Source organism: Vicugna pacos, chromosome 16 (assembly GCF_048564905.1).
Source record: "Vicugna pacos chromosome 16, VicPac4, whole genome shotgun sequence".
NCBI lineage: Eukaryota > Metazoa > Chordata > Mammalia > Artiodactyla > Camelidae > Vicugna > Vicugna pacos.
In genome coordinates this window covers 12,549,245-12,566,024 of record NC_133002.1, presented here as the reverse complement: position 1 = coordinate 12,566,024, position 16,780 = coordinate 12,549,245, and the positions used below count along the sequence as shown (strand labels likewise).

At 52.8% G+C, this 16,780-nt stretch overlaps 1 protein-coding gene across 13 annotated transcripts in view; it reads left to right on the top strand.

Annotated features, from left to right (window-relative positions):
* The window catches only part of GAS7 (growth arrest specific 7), a 182,819-nt gene that overhangs the window by 139,072 nt on the left and 26,967 nt on the right, over positions 1 to 16,780 (top strand). For 10 of the 13 annotated variants that reach the window (XM_072940730.1, XM_072940733.1, XM_072940735.1 and 7 more), the window contains exons 4-5: positions 9,083 to 9,168; positions 15,902 to 15,955. In XM_072940730.1, coding sequence (XP_072796831.1) covers positions 9,083 to 9,168; positions 15,902 to 15,955 — 140 coding nt within the window. The remainder of the gene's footprint in view (positions 1 to 9,082; positions 9,169 to 15,901; positions 15,956 to 16,780) is intronic. The other 3 variants (XM_072940731.1, XM_072940740.1, XM_031674809.2) reach the window with 1 other exon arrangement.

The window sequence follows — 16,780 nt, the reverse complement described above, 5'->3', positions numbered from 1 at the left end:
ATATTTTTTTTAACTGTAATTTGTTAGGGGGATTAGGAGATTGAGTCAGTGAGCGTACTGGGGACTGAACCCAGGACCCTGTACCTGCTAGGCACGCGCTCTGCCGCTGAGCTCTTCTCTCCCCACCCCACCTTTTTTTTTTTTTTTAAAGAAAGAAACTCTGTGTGGGGCAAGGCCATGGGGCACTTCCTCCTGATTTCACGATGCAGTGAGTGCTGCAGCCTCAGACCAAGTGGCCAGAAGTGGGGCCATCGGCCTTCCTGGCTGTCATGTGACAGAAGGCGTTTCCAGGCACACTGCCTTGTCTTTTGTTGCTGTTCTTGTGTTGTTTTTTTTTTTTTTAAACAATAGAAATGCCTAGTGTGGATAATGTGAGGTGGGGCCCTCTATCCTGGCTGGCTCCAGGCCACCCGCACGCTAGAAAGAAAATCCAGCTGTCTTTTTCGGCTGCAGTGGTCTGGGGAGCAGGACCAGGCTGTGACACAGGCCACGGGGGAGGTGTGGGTGAGAGAGGACTGGTGAGGACTGCCAGGCTGCGCAGCCTGCTAGCGTGGGACTGGTCAGGGAACTTGCCCATTGAGTCAGTGGGGTCACCTCTCCAAAGCCTGCTGGCCCTGGTGCTGTCCCCGGCAGCATCCTGTCCCCTCTTTGCTGTTTTGGGGGCCATCCCCCAAAGGAGGGTTGGGAGATGCTGGCTCAGGCCCCCTGGCCCAGAGGCCTCGGCATGACAGATTCGTGCCTTCACGACCAGCCCAAGAGCTGTGTCCACCAGCACTGTGCTGGGTGCTGGGGCTCCAAGGGGCCAAGAAAGGTGGGAGACGTGGAAAGGGTCTGGTCCAGTGATGAGACCTGCCGAGGTGGCCAAGGCATTAGACAGAGTATGTGGACCCCGACTGTCCCTCCCCTGCCCCATCCGCCCCAGGCACCTGATTCCCGTGGGATCCCAGATCTGCCAGGTTCTCTGCCAGAAAGGGCTCTGTGGTCAAATATGGTTGGAAATCCTACCTCCTCTCTCCCCCTTTGGAGATTGCACATCTGCTCAGAGAAGGCCTGAAGTGAAGACATCGTGTAACTCGGAGCTTCCGTCCTCATGTGTGTGTTTGGATCCTGTGTACATTGGTGTTGAGCTTCTCTGGCTCGAGTGCAGTGGTCCTCAACTTGGGGGTGATTTTTGCCTACCAGGGGGCATTTGGCCATGTCCAGGGACATTTTTGGCTGTCACTCTGGGGGGAGATGCTACAGGCCTCTAGTGGGTAGAGACCAAGGATGCTACTAGACACCCTACGGTGCTCAGGACAGCACGGCCCCACCGCGAAGGGTCATCCAGTCCCGCGTGTCAGCAGGGCCCGGGCTAGCAGCTCTGTTCTCGGGGGACTCAGCATCCTCTCACCAGACGACGGACCGCAGCCCATGGCGGTGAGAAGCAGCAACAAAACCTGCAGGCCCCCAGCCCACTGGTCCGCAGACCCACGTACTGTTCCCCAGGCTTAGTGCCTTGGAAGTCAACGGTGAAGCCTAGTCTCATTGCAAGCATCCTTTCTCTTGCTCAGTAATACCTAAGGGCACCTCTGACAGTCGGTGACACCTTGGATTTGTGAGATCGCAACTCGTTAGACTGGGGCCTCGGGGCACGTCCCTTCTCACCAGGCCTCACTTTGCCCATTGGTAAACCGAGGGCCGGGAGGAGGACCGTGGCTGGGGTGGGGCCTGACGGACTCCCTGCGCCGGCGGAAGGCGCCATTGGGATTTCACTGCGAGGGTGATGGTTGGGACTCAGGTAAAAGTGAAATGCAGCAGAGGTGTCTGTCTTCCTAAGAAGCCGACTCCGTGAAGCAGCCAGGCAGCTCTTGGCTCGCCGTGGTGGGGTTGGGGGGCGTTACCTGCAAGGTGGGTGGGGGAGTGAGGAAGGAGACCTTAACTGCGTTTATTGACCACAGGCATCCCACGTAGCCGTTCCTGAAGGTCATGGAAACACGGGTCAGGAAGAAGGAGGGCGGGAACCGCAAATGAACCAGCCAAGCCAAGCTTAGGCAGCTCCCCTTTGAGGAGGCCTCGGGTGGAGGCGGCCGCGGGGCTCAGTTTTACTTTCGAGTCGAGCTTCTGGAGAGGCTTGGAAGGACCACCCCTGCACAGGGCTGGCTCTCTCTTCCTAGTACAGGTTTGTCTGATGCCTGAAGCATAGCCAGCCAGGCTGTCAGCTGGGGAGGGAGACCTGGAAACACACCCAGTGACCCCCACACATCGGATCCTGCCCTTTGAATGTTGCAGGATGCTTGGAGTCAGCACTGGGCCCCGGACATTCCCTCCGTGGCTTCCTTTAATGTCACAGTGGGGGCTGTGTTTATTCCGTAGCTTTACAGGAGGCATTTAATGCCAGGCTTTTTGGGCGAGGTCCACATAAGTAAAGTTGAAATCCAAACAGCACACCCAAAGCTCTAGTCAGTAACGACTGCTTGTGTTAAAAATCTCCTTCAGGCTGGTTTACTATGAAGTCATGATTCAGAGAGAGAGAAGCAGTAACAGGCAGATGGAAAGAAAAAATGTGAGTGAAAAATGGAGTTACGGGGTAGAATGGATGACCACATAGACCAGTGCTGTCCCCTAGAACCTTCTGCACCAACGGAAGTGTCCTGTATCTGCATAGTCCAGTATGGCAACCGCTGGCCACATGTGGCTCTCGGGTACCTGAAATGATGTGTCGTGCGTGTGTGAGGAGCTGAATCTTCAACTTCATTGAACTTACTGTAGTGATTTTTAAATTGGGGAGTCATTTTAAGTTTACAGAAAAGTTGCAACAACTGTGCAGAGAGTTCTTATATATACCCTTTACACAACTTCCCCTCGCGTGAGCGTCTTATGTCACCGGGGTACATTTGTCAAAACTAAGACATCAGTGTTGTACAGTATTATTAACTAAGCTAGATTTCATTCGATGTCACCAGTTTTTCCAAGACTGTCCTTCTGTTCTAGGGTCCAATCCTGGATTCCGCGCTGCAGTTAGAGTTTACTGAAACTGACATAGCCGCCTGTGGCTAGTGGCCGCCCCGTCTGACCGGGCAGGGCTGGTGTGGGCAGTGAATCCCTTTCTGAGCTTTTGGGCCTGGACGTGTGTTGAGCTTGAATCTGTGTTTCTTTTCAGGATGGAGGAAATCTCTCTCTTATTGACTTACCCTGGGACGGGGGATGTCAGGAACCCTGGGTTCAGATGCTGGCTTTGCCTGGCCAGGAGCTTGACCCCCGCTCAGGGATTATGCTTGGATAAACAGCCTGCCACCAGCAGCCCCAGGAGAGCCGGGTCACAGGGGAGTGAGCCAGTCCTCTTGTCCATCCGGGAAGGCCTGCCTTTGGGCCTGGAGTGTGTGCGGACAGACAGCTGTGCTTCCCCCGGGAAAAGGGCTCCAAGACCCAGGGCCCCACCCACACCACACTTTCTCCTCCAGATCAGGAAGCCCTGGGCGGCTGTCCCCTCCCACGCGGGAGCAAACGGGGACCCCTCCTCACTGCAGAATTAGCAAAACCTCCTGGCCTAGAGCAGTTTCTGTGGCCCCAACTAGACCTCACCATGGGCCCCCCGGGAAGGCACAGGGGCCTCATGTTCCTTTAGAAGCCGGCTTCCTGTTGGCTGAGGCCCCAAAGGCCTGTTTAACCTTTGACACCCTGGAGAATAGCTGCAGCTTTCCAGCCCCACACACCCACGGACACATGTGTTGTGGGTTATCTTTGGGGGAATACAGTTTACATCTCAGACAACCAGGGAGGCAGTGGGGACGGGGTGGCCAGATAGAAATTTCAAAACCAGAAGGATTTCCAGACCGGAAGGCTATATGTGAAAACCAGTCCCCTGAACAGGCCCGGGCAGGTGCGGCGCTCAGCCGGCGAGGTGGATGTGATGCTGGAAGCGCAGCCCTCCGTGGCCTCCCGGGCCTGGTGGGGCAGCGAGGCAGGGTGCTGCCTGCTGCGCAGTCCCAGACGCTGAGTTACAGGTCTGGCTCTGGTGCTTGCTTTCGTAGCCTGACTTCGAAACCTGCCTTCTGACAGCCCTCCACTGCATTTCCCAAAGTGGGCTCTGCAGCACCCCAGCTTTCCTGCACCCAAACGGTCCGTGTAAGTGCAGGACTACCTCGCTGCTGCGTCGTTTGAGATTCACAGAGCACATCAGCGTGTTTTAAAAGGCTTGCTGTAAACAAACGATGTCAACTCTGAATACTGGGGGCATTTGGACCACAAGACCCTGCCCTGTACGTTCACCACGGAACACATCCAGTGAACATCCCGCAGACTTGGTGCGTGCATCGAACGCCCGGGGAGAGATTTCCTTTCTTCCGCCTTTGATGTCATAGCGGGGAGGGAAGGAAGATTTCAAGAATAAGGGCCCTGGGGCTGCCAGGTTTCTTCTGGTTGAGGAAGGAAGTCACCTGTTTGTTCCCGAGAGAAGGGAGGTGAGGCCAGCCCCACAGGAGGCAGGAGGAAGGTGTCGGGGCCGATTTCCTGTTTGGAAGCGTAAGTCTTGTCTTCGCGTTTCTTCAGGGCATAGAAGCTGGACAGTGGGACTCGGAGGACGGGGTGTTTTATGTGGTGGATTGGAGCTGGGGAATGGTACCAGGCTGCACGGAGGTGGAGTTCTGGGCAGCGGGCGACGCTGGCAATTCTGTGTGGCTTTGGCTCTCATGGGGACAGCTCTTTCTTTGCGTCTTATTTTCCGTTTTTATCCACTTCCCTCCCCCGCAAAGAGCCCCCCCTCCTTCCTACGCAGGATCCAGCCGTCCTCTCACCATCCGTCTCCCAAGCTCTCTCTTTAACTACCCATAAAGAGAAATAAAATGTGTATGTTTTTGTATTTGAAGTTACAAAAGTCACTAGATAGGGCTTTCTGTTCCCTTTTCTTATCTTAAAAACAGCTGAATTTGGCATTTTACATTTTTTTCCTTGTGTCCCCAACTGAATTATGTTCCTTATGGTTATGAGTAATCCTTGATCAATTTTATTTTATTTTTTTCCCCTTGGAGTCTGGGTCACTGCACAGAAGTTCATGTGCCCAGTGCACAGTGTGGCCAGACAAACCACAACGTCGGAGTTCAGAGCAGAGGAAGATTGATTGCAGGGCCAAGCAAGGAGACGGGTGGCTTGTGCTCAAAAACCCTGAACTCCCTGGTGGTTTTCGGGGAGAGGTTTTTATAGGTCAAATTTGGAGTGAGGGCTGCAGAGCGTGTGACTGTCTCCTGATTGGCTGGCGGTGAGGTAACAGGCGGTGCTCCAGGAATCCTGGTCCAGTCTGAAGCTGCCGTCCTCCACCTGGATGAGGTCCTTAGTTCCTGCAGAAGGACTCACTCGTATTGTTACGTGTGTCCCTGGAGGAGGAACCAGGACCCTGCCAAGCCTATACTGTTGTTTCTCGGCGGTTCCTCCCTTGTTCTGCATTCTCTCCTTTCCTTGATTAGCAACTGTTAGAATCTGCCCTTCAGAACTCGTGGGGGTTGGGGTCAAGGAGGCTGAATGAAGCCTATGTGCTACAAACAAGAAACGGGGGGCATGGAAAGGATGTGTACTGGGGCGGACCCCGTAGGATACTGCTCGGTTTCATCTGGAGGCCTCGAAAGCACCCACTTCTGGCCTCGTTTGTTTTGGGGTCTCACCCTTGGCCCTGGGGGCCCAGAGGCATGGGATTGCCAGTCAGCAGCGTTGTGGGTGAGCTGTAACTGTTCAGATCCCCACTGATGACTTTTTTTGAAGGTGTCAGGACTGTTTGAGTGAAATGCGGCAAGACAGGGTGTCAGAGCAGAGCTGCTATGTGGGGAGAGATGGTTGAATGGAAAATTATTTTTTCTTCTTCAGTAATTGTTTTGACATGAGCAGTAATTAGCCAACAGCTGACAGACCAGAACTGAAGTGAGAACAAGAGGATGGATTAGAGGCAAATGCCGTGGCGTTAGACGGTTCCTGGCTGCCCTAAGCGTGGGGGCCGCAAGCCTGGGGGAGGCTGGAAGCCGGGGATACAGACCGGTGTGTTGAGGGTGCACTTTTGAGGCGCTGTGAAGGGGCACAGCTGGGGTCAGAAGGGCAGCCTCTGCCCTCAGGAAGGTGGTTTACAAGGACCCGGCGCCATCAGAGGTAGTGACTGGTTCCAAACTAAGGCCTGCTCAGGTAAGAACTATGGGCTTCATTTTTGTAATCAATTGAACTTGATTCTGTCTTGGTGGTGGTGGTAGATTTTAGAGTCTGGCTTTGTGTAATAAACTGGGAAACTCACCAGGTGTTTCTATAGTGGTGCGATCTGAGCCTGGGTATTTCTTTATTGAGAGTTTGAATGACTTTGCCCATAAAACCACCTGGGTCCAGTGCCTTTTGGAAGGAGGTTATTTTTCAAAGTTTTTACTCATTTTGGTAAAAGGTGTCCTCTGAAACCCTTTTGATCCCATGAGTCTTACGGAAGTCTTATTAGCATAGTTATAAATCATATGCTCTTGTATTAAATTTTTTTTCTACTATATTTGTCATGTTTATGTTTTCTAATTCTCAATTCTGAGCACTTGCGTTTTCTCTTACTCTCAAATTAGGCTGATCTGCCTTTTTTATTGTTGTGATTCTCCACCCCTCTACCACCCCCATCCCGACTGCCCTGACACACACTGAACCAGCTAGGGTTGCTAATGTCATCCTGTCTCCTAACTCATTAACTTCTGTGGTCATATTTATATCCTTTTCTCATGCTTCCCTTTGATTTATTTTACTGGCTTTTAAAATTTGTTTCTAAATTCTTAAATTCTTAGTCCATTTATTTTTATTCTCTTTGGCTTTGGTAATGAAATAATTAAGGCCATAGATTTTTCTCTAAATATAATTCAGGCCCTATCCCATTTGTTTTGATATGTGCTTCCTCATTATTTTCCAAATATTGTGTAATTATAGTTTAAAACTCCTCTGTGACCTGAGATTGCCTCAGGGGGCATTTTCCTAAATTTCTGAACGTTTGGGAGTCCGAGGGAGAGGAACCTTGCGTATTTGTTCTTTCATTATTAGTATCTATTTTAATTGCTTTCTGGTCAAAAAATGTGGCTTGTGTTATTTATGCCTTCTGCAATTTATTGATATTTTATTTGTGGCTTGAATATGCCCAACTCTTTTCTTTTTTTAATGTTCCATGGCTTCTTGGCAACAGATATTGTCTGTGTTTATAGGATATGACATTTAATACATCTAGTTCAATCAGCCAGCCTTTTAAATTAAGTTACCGAGATAGTCCACATCCTGACTTTTTGCCTACTAATCAGCCCCAGGCTGAGAGCTGTATATTAAGGTTTCCTACTGTTGTTTTTAGATCCTCCAGCGTTTGTGTTCTGTCCATGCCAGCCCTGTGCTCCTGGGTTAGTAAAAATTCCTCGAATGTTATACCTTCCTTTGGGTTTTATTCAGCACTAGTCTGGTGCTTGCCTGGCATAGCTCATGCCTGCATGAGTAGATTCTCTTTGACGACCTCAACATTCTCCGATGCCCTTGGAATCCTGGCCCCTACCCACCCTGCCTTTACCTAGAGGACTGCTGGTGACTATCAACAGTTGGCTGGCCTCCTGAGGGCCCTGAGCGTGGCTGGCCATGCGGGGTTCATTTGCTGTTTCTTGTGGCTTCCCTAAGCCACTGCCCTGGGAGGCCAGCTCTGTGGCCAGTTTGCTGTCGCCCTGGAGTGTCTCTGCCCAATCTCCTTCTGGAGCATGGAACCAACAGGCAGATCAGGGAGAAACGCAGCCACCCGTGGGAATCTGCTGAGTGCATCTCTGCTTCCGGGTGGTCCTGGATTTTTGGCTGTAGTTGGTGGAGAATGGAAGCCTCCTCCAGCATGAAAAAGGCTCTTTGTGGGGTGGCCTTCACACCCCATTGCTCGACCCCAGCTTTGCAAATGGGCAGGTGGTAGTGACTTCAACCCTTCCTCCTCCCCTTCCTCCCTCACTGCAGAGTGCTCTCAGCTGGATGTCGGCTGGTGCATCTTTCTCCAGGCTGACCTGCAGTGTCTGTGTTGTAGCAAGTCCGCCAAACCCGGGGCCTGAGGAAGGCATGCTTTCCCGGTCTCCAGAGATCATGAGGCTTGAGGTTCAAGGCCACCAGATTCAGGAACAGAAGCAATGACCTTCCCTCTCTCCATCCCTCCCGTCTCTTGTCGTGGGATACTCTGTAATTTACAGACCCCTTTTGCAAGTATTGTCTTGTTTGATTTTCATATCAACAAAGTAGATTTAGAGACGAGGTGGGATTGTCCCCATTTTACAGATTCAGAAACTGTGGCTCATGTAACTACACCTGTGAGAGGGCAGGACCGCCTCTGGAAACTGAGGATGCGTGGGCTGCAGTGTGTACCTGTGGTGTCAGGAGCAGGCAGCAATGACAGGGAATTTGAATCGGCCACAATGGGAGTGTTGATGCCACAGAAATTGGCAAATGCTGCAGACCAGGCTCCCCATCCCCCCTTGGGGAGCAGGTGTATCAGCTCACGTTAGGAGTATGAGTGAGTGTCATAGGGGTAGAATTTTGGGGCCTTGAATTTTTTTTTTTTTGGTAAACTTTTAGGAGAACCATGACTCAAGAAGGATGTCATGTGATCCTCTGACTATTAATTGGAAAAGCCAAATTTCATGGAAACCAGTGAAGCCAGTCCTCTTTTCACTGTACTCACATTTCCCTAAGGGTGAGAAGGTCCTTAGGGAGAAATTCCTCAGTGGGATTTGCAGGAAGGTGGCAGCAGGACCATCTGAATCTGTAGAGAAAGATTGGACCCTCGAGCAGCACCAGTGACCACAGCTGACTCAGCATTGTCTGCGGTGGCTGTTTGACTCCGACGATCTCAGCTTCTTCTACACATCTTCCTTTTCCTCTCTGGTCCAAAAGGAAACTTGGTCCCCCAGGAGTTCGGTAGTTGCGTGCTGGGGGTTAGAGAGAGGCTCTCAACCGATTTCCAGCTCCAGACACTGGGGAGATCCTGAGACGTGGTCCTAGCCGTGCACGACCCTTCAGAACCAGGCAATGAGGTGGGAGAAGGTCAGCGGTGCCCGCCTGTGGCCAGCACGGCGTCTGAGCGGTGTTTCTGTCCCCGCAGTGAATGGATACCACACGTCAGGGACCCCAGCGCACCCTCCCGAGACTGCCCACATGAGTGTCCGAAAGTCCACCGGTGATTCCCAGGTAAGGGGTCCTGTTTCGGGAGGTAGGGGGAGCCATTTAGGCAGAGCCAGGGAGGTGTCTTTAGGACGGGGATGCTGTGGGGATCCAGGGGGCTACAGCCCCGTTCTGCCCCAAGTAGAAAGTGGCTGGTGTCCGGGTCGTTCCAGCGTCCCATGGTTGGGGGAGAGCAGGCCGCTGTGGTCTGCTGGTTTTGTCTAGAAGCTGAGGGTGGTTTGGATGGGGTGATGGTGGTGGAATTACAGCTGCTCCATCCTGCTGTCTGGATTTCCCAGCACTCTGAAGAATGTGGACGAGGCCAGGCCATTTTCCTTTCTACCCGCCCTTTTCCCACCCCCAGACTTCGCCCAGAACGGAATTGAGTGAAACATTTGATCACATTTAACAATCTAGCAGGGCTGGCAATGGGATGGAAGGCGGTGGGAGTATGTTTTCAGATTCCCAGGCTCCTTTCTCACGTGTCGTCTCCGCTGACACTTGTGCAAGCGCATGAGGCAAGTGTCAGCTCGATGGCCGTGTTGCAGGTGAGGTCGCGGAGACTGGGTTCAGTGACTCACGCAGGTTGATACGATTACCAAGTGGTCAGACTAGACTTGATGCCAAGCCCCATGGTTCTTCCAGTGGCATTCAGCCGTGTCTGAGGACCTGAGGACTGGTCTTCTGTGGTCCAGCCACGAGTTACCCAGATGTTCCTAACGAAGCCTCCACACCAGCCCTTTCCAGGAGTTAAAATGCCATGCTCCCAGGGTGGTGGTGGTGGTGGTGGTGATGGTGACAGTAGCTGGTTGTTGTCAACAACGGTGGGTACTACTTGCCATCACTGAGAGGAAGACCCTGTGGTCTGTGATGACGGTTGGCTCAAATGAGACACTTAGCTTTCATGCAGGCAAGAGTGTTAATTCTCAGAAACCTAACTATGTTGTTGTCTTAGGAGGCTGAACATAGGGCTCAGGTCAGGTCAGTTCAAACTCTGGAAGAGAATTGGGACCTCTTACCTACAAGGCTCCTTATACGCTGATGGGCTTACGAACCACCGGGCCTCTTATTAGACTGCAGATTCTGACTCAGGGGTCTAAGGAGGGGGCCTCACGAGCCCCCAGGGGATGCTGATGCTGCTGGTGGGGGGACTGTGCCGAGGATCCAGGCAGTCAAGCGTGTCCCCTTCGCGCCCCCTCACAGCACCCCCCACAGCCCTGGCTTTATGTGTTACCTGCAGGGCCCCCAAGTAGTCTTCTCATCGCAGCCTCTGTCGGTCTGTTTGAAATGAAGGGTATCTGCACGCATCTGCGGCGGGTTTCCCTAAGACGCCAGCCGAAGTCGTGCTGTGGTTTACCGGCAGCTCAACAGGCTGTTCTCCCCTGGGCACCATCAGGAAGGATGATGGAAACTGCCCCTGCTGCCCACCATTATTCTGCCTGCCTTCCCCCCTGGAACACGGCTCCCGCACCTGAAAGACCAAGCTGTCACCTAACGTTTAAAGCCCAGCCTTCTCGAAGCCAGTCTGACGGTGTGTGCCGTAAGCCTTTGACCCAGGAATTTCCCTTCCAGCATGTCCTTGGGGTACCTTCAGGGATTCTGATCTGTGTGTGAGGCTGTTCACTCAAGCTTTATTTTCAGCCCTGCAACACTGGACCCAACCTAATTGTCCAACAACAGGGGACGGGTCAAACGGATTATGGCACTGACACCCACCCAGCCAGAGATGTCAGGCAGCGGTGAAAAACGCCTTCTTTGGAAGAAAATCGAATGATCCAGGAGAATGCTGAGGCCGTAATATGGAGTGGGAAAGGCAGAACAGAGCCGCGTGTCCAGTCCATCTTACTTGGGAGGAGGCAGTCTACCCATATGTGGAGACAAGTGGCTGGAAGACAGATAAGCCAGGACGTTGGTGGTGGTCTGTCTGCGTCTCAGACTGGGGTTCTCAGTTAGGGGGCGTCTGGCAGTGTTGGGGGACTCTGTGGTTGTCACTGCTGGGGAGGGGGTGCTGCTGGCACCCGGGCAGTGGGGGCCGGGGATGTTAGCCAGCACCCCACAAGTCGCAGGATGTCCCCACAACGAAGAAGTACCTAGCTAGGAAAAATGCCTGGGGCAGAGGTTGAGACATCTTAGTCTGAGGTGATTTTTTTAAAATATACTTTTTAGTATTTTTAAAATGTAAAAGTTTACTTTTCCAGAAAGCACATACAGTGAGCATTCTAAAGCAAGGAGTTAGAGGCGAGGTGCTGGTCCCGGGCACACAGGGAAGGGCAGCTCTGGAGAACCAGGCCTGGGCGCTGCTTCAGGACGGGCGGGCTCCAGTGTGTTCTGTATAGACGATAAGGTCGAGAGGGTGCGGCACCGTCCAAGTGACCAAAATAAACAGTGCAGGACGCAGAGAGAGCAAAGCCGCGTTCGTTCACCGCTTCCCAGAGCTGTAAGGTACAGTGTTATTCTTTTATACTGTCAAAGGGTCTGTGAGCTGCGGAGCTGCCTGACCACAGAGGCGCCAGAGGCCAACCATAGAGACAGGTTAAGCAGGGTTGGCGTTTACGGAGCGCGCTGGCAAATGGTCCCCGGAGTATATACGGCACACTTGAGCGTGCGTGGTATTTACTCCCGCTGCCCCAGGCTGCCGGCTGTAACTAATGGCAGTTATCACCTGACAGTATTTAAAGAATGAATGAGTGAATGAATGAACACATGGCCATTGGAGATGCAGGGTCGGGGGTGGGTTAAGCACCTTTCTTTCTCTGTTACCAGCTAGCTGCCCCTCCTTGAGCAAACTAATCAGGAAAATTAGGATGTTGGGCAGGTGGGGGTCGTGTCTAATCTTCATGGAAACCAGGAGTGTGTCTATGCCGTCATGGGTGGGGTCTGATGGCTGGGTGCCCAGGAGCCCTGGGGTCGCCTGCCCTTCCCCTCCTTCTCCAGCTCTGGGAGACCTGACAGCTGGGCACAGGTGGTGGTGGTAATCTAGTGCCACCCAGTGGAGCTTTGCAAGTCTGCAGCCCTGGGGCGGGTTGCAGCCCTGCCTGGGTATTGGATATGTGGGGCCCACCTGTTTGGAGGTTGGGGAAATCATAGGCTGACAGTCTTGCTGGCCTCTGCGGAGACACGTTCTAGGCTGTCACTTGCCTGCCTGCCTGCCTGCGGCTAGGGTGGTGGGAGCCCTCTTTGATCCCTGCACACGTACAGGGTGGACAAGGAACCTTCCCATCAGAGCCCAGGCCCTTTTGTGACCCACCTTTCAACTGTTCCAGCTTCCATGAGCTGCCCCCCCCCAAGGAAGGCTGTCTTTAGACGCAAGATAGAGGAAAGGGAACAGGACTAAGAGCTTGAAAACTTAAGGGACTCATTGGAGAAGGGAGCTCTAGATGGAGAAGGAGGTAAGATTCTGAGAGCTCATTTGCTTCATGGGGCTCCCCCTTCCCTCCTTAGTAAATATCACATGTTCTATACAGCATCTCCGTCTTTGCTAGGCACCGAGTTATAGACAGTATAGCCCCTGTCTTGATGGAGGATAATAGCTGGTCCTGGAGAAAGACTGGAGATAAAGGATTATTTCATTTTGTCAGTGACAGGGCTGGAGGAAGTGTGTGCTCTGAGGACCTGACCAGGTGGTGATGGAAATGTCGGGGATGGACTCTTTAAGAAAAGCTAAGACTGGAAAGATGAGCAAAGGTTTAACTTGGTAAAGAGGTGGTGGTAGGGGAACAGCATTCCAAGTGGAGGGAACAGCATATATGGATGCCTGGAGGCAGGGCAGAGAACAGTGATTTCACAGAACCCAGAGAGGCCGAGTAGAGCTGTGGTTTACTCTATTAACTGGTGTAGGGAGGATGGAAGAGGTGACTGGAGGAGTCCTCAAGGCCTGCTGGGAGCCATGGAGGGGTTTCACGCTGGATCCCACCTGCTGAGAATGTGGGACCCGGATTATTCACAGAGAAAGGAAACAGGGCTGAGAAGTCATGTGGACCAAGGGCTCACTGGATCGGCCGGGAGTGACCCACTGCAAGTCCACCTGGCACTGCCTTGTGTGTCCCCACTGTCTGTCGGTCCTCACAGTGACAGCATAGCAGCCCAGGCAAGGCTAGGAAACCAGGCTGGGGAGGGAGCTCAAAAAAAGAGGAGGAGAAAAAACTTCTAGAATCAGGAACGGGAAATTTAAAAAAACTGACTTTGGTCATGGATATCTGCAAACATATATGAAAGCAGAAGGAATATTATAATAAAGTGCTATGGACCAGTCACTGAACTTCAGCAATTATTCTGCTGGTCTTGTTTCATTTATATTCCCGTCTCCTCTCCCTCCCCTCCCCCACCCCCTCACTGGATTCCTTTAAAGCAAATTCATCACGTATTGTTTTAACTGTAAATATTTCAGAACATATCCCTAAGGATGAAGACATAACCACAGTACCATTAGCACACTTTACGAAAACATGAACTCAATAGATCATCTAATACGTACGTGTGTAAGCCGTGTTTATGCTCCCCAGTTGTCCCCAGAATATCTTTCATAGCTGCTCTTCTCCGCAGCCCAGACTCCAGTTTTACACGTGGATGCATCAGTTGCTCTCTCTCGCTCTCTTTAGTTTCTCTTTTAAGAACAGCTTTGTGGAGATGTAACTCATACAGCGTGCAGTTCACCCGTTTAAAATCGCATAGCGCAGAGGTTTTTAGTCTAGTCTCAGAGTTGTGCATCGAGCATCAAAATCAATTTCAGAACGTTTCCATCACCCCCAGAAGAGTCCCCCTAAGCCTTAGGCGACCACAGATGCACTTTCTGTGTCCATGTTCGCCTATTCTGGACGTTTCACGCACGTGGGATCATGTCATACGTGGTCTTTGTGTGTGTCTGGTTACCATTTCATCCAGATTCTCGCTTTGTTTCGTCTCTTTTCATCTAGACTGTATTTCCTGCACATTTGTTCTTTTGTCTTTCCTCACTCTGACTCTTTTAGGGGAGAGTGCAGGTCAGTTGTCTGGTAGAATGACCTACGTTCTTGACTTGGCTGTTCCCTTTTGCTTGGGCTCAGGTTCAGCAGCTTTGGGGGCCTGTGGAATACTTTCCACTGCAGCCGTCAGGAGACACAGTCCCGGGTTGTCAGTGCTTTGTGCATGCGGGGACCCCCCGAGTTCTCCCTGGCATGGGCACATTTTCCCTTCCGGATGTGTCAGTAGCCTCTGGGGTGGCAGGGTGAGGCCGCATACACATTCTGCTCCGGAACGACCTTTTCACTCAGAGCTCCAAGCATCCCTGATGATCGTGACCCGAGTCTCTTGATACTGGGGTTCGCAAATGGTGACTTTTGAAGTCCTTATACATACTTTAATTGGTGTTCTGTAAGGAAATACGGCCCTCCCTCCCCCTCCATCTTTTGGAGTTAATATTTGAGGTCATTATTCATACTCACGCTCAGATGGTCCCAAGTTTGGCTTGTGGGAGCCCCCTTGAGCTGCCTTCTGTGGCGTCATTCTTTGAACACTGTCTTACCTCCAAGCCCAGTAGGTGTTCCAGGTCCGCCTGGCACTGGGAATTAGCCGTTTCTCCAAGGAGCCCGTAAGGTCCCTTTTAGCTGGACAGTCAGAGATGTCAGTCCTCATTAGTCAGCCAGGGGAGGCCTGGGTGGGGCCGAGGGGCTGAGGGCACCGTAAGCAGGGACTCCTCAGAGCTCCCCGCTTTGCCTGACGAGCAGTTGGGTTCCTGAGGCTCAGCCTGCCGGGTGGTCCAGGCTGTGCTGGCCCCGGGACGGGGCTGCTGGTTCCCTGAGTCTTGCTGGGGAGCCCCTTTGTGCTTTTTTCTGGGCCTTTCTCTGTAAAGTCCCAACAGCCACTCCCTTCCATTTCACTAGAGACAGAATAAGGCCATGAGTCCCAGAACACCCACACGAGTGATGCCACCACAGTGCCTGCTCCCAGCTCGACATGGGACTCGGGACAGGAGTGGGCACCCCATATCTGCTCAGGGACCCTTTTGAGTCCTTAATGTAATAACGCTGATTGTGGGACAACAAAGACTCAGAACTGAAGTCCCCCTTATGACCAATGTGGCGTGTTCACCTGGCAGTCCTTAATGTTTCATGCCAGGAGCCCCCTAGGTCCGGGGCAAGATGCTGAGGACCTGTGGGGTTGGTGGTACTTGGGATGGTGATTTTCTTGCTGGCAAAGGGAAGACATCAAAAACCAACCCAAAGTCTGAATGGAAGCCAGAACGCAGCCTCCCTGCTCCCGGGGTCGGGAGGGGGCCCAGGCACGGAGGTGGCCCAGCACCCCTGCCCACAGTGCTCGTGGTAGAGGGCATGGTATGTTGGACCTGGGCAATTCGGAATAAGATGTCATGTTCTGAATCCTCAGTGCCAGGAGGTGGTCTGCGATCTGCCTTAACTCTGTGCTCCCGGGTGGATTCTGTGGGTTCAGGCAGCATGCGGCGCATGGAACCGCTTACCAGCAGAGGGCAGCTGAGGGGTTAACTCCCCCAGCCACAGCGGGGAGAAGAGGAGGCAGACCTGGTTTGGAGCAGTTTCCTGCGAGCCTGTGCTGGAGGCTTCCTCCAATTTGCCTTCAAGCTGGGGTGCGAGAGACTCCTGCCTGCCTTCTCCCAGAATATGGTGACTTAGGGGGTTAACGGAGCATCCCCGAACTTCCCTGGCAAGGGGCTTTTAACCAGTCCCTCCATCTTCAGGGAAACTGAATGAAAGAGAGGATGTCCAATATGGAGAGCAGCTTTGACGATGTTTCTTGCCTCTCTCCCCAGAACCTGGGATCCTCGTCACCAGGCAAAAAGCAGAGCAAGGAAAACACCATCACGGTAAGCAGCTCCCGCGGAGCGCTCGCAGGTTGGGTGGCAGAATGGGGCTGTGGACCACGGCTGGGCTGTTGCCATGGCAATGCAGACCGAGGAGTGGAAGCGATGCCCAGCCTGTAATCTGGGAAGTTCCAAAGCTTGGATGTAGCTGAAGTTTGCCCCCTGCCTCCTCCAACCAGCCCTTTGATTTCCCATTTCACTTTTTCTCTCTGGGCAAACAGGTGGAAGGATGGAGGTTGGAATCATGCAGAAGCCATTTTTGCGGGGCGGGCAGGGTAAGGAACGCATACAGGAGTGGGTTGGAGGGGGTGGACTGTGCTCTGAGCAAGTGACGTGACATGTAAATTACAGCCACGGCAGGGTGGCTTTTGTGTGGGGTAACTTCTGGAAGACGTCAAAGTTAACAGCAAGAGAATGCACCCTAAGAATAGAGTTCCTGGGAGTTCCTGACGGGAAGCAGGCAGCCTCTGCCTGGAGTGGCCAGACTGCCTCCCAGGGCCCTTCCACAGCCCGCCAGGCCCCCATCCCTGGCCCCAGGTCAGCCCCGTGCTCCTGAGGGAAAGTGGGCACTGGACGTCAGTGCCCCTCCAGGTAGAGAAACGACTTGCCCAGCTGCTCAAACAGCCAAGAACTTGGAGATGTGAGACGTGTGGTTCTAGGCTTGCGGTTTTGACCCAAGTCTGCAGAGCTGGGGACGGGGAGTCGCTGGCTCAGTCTCTGTCACACACTTCTGGCCATGCTGCTGACCCCCAGGGAGATGTAACTAAGAGTGGGTCCCCCGCCTGGGCTCCTGCAGGCAGAAAGTCCTGCTAGGGAGGAAGAAGAGCA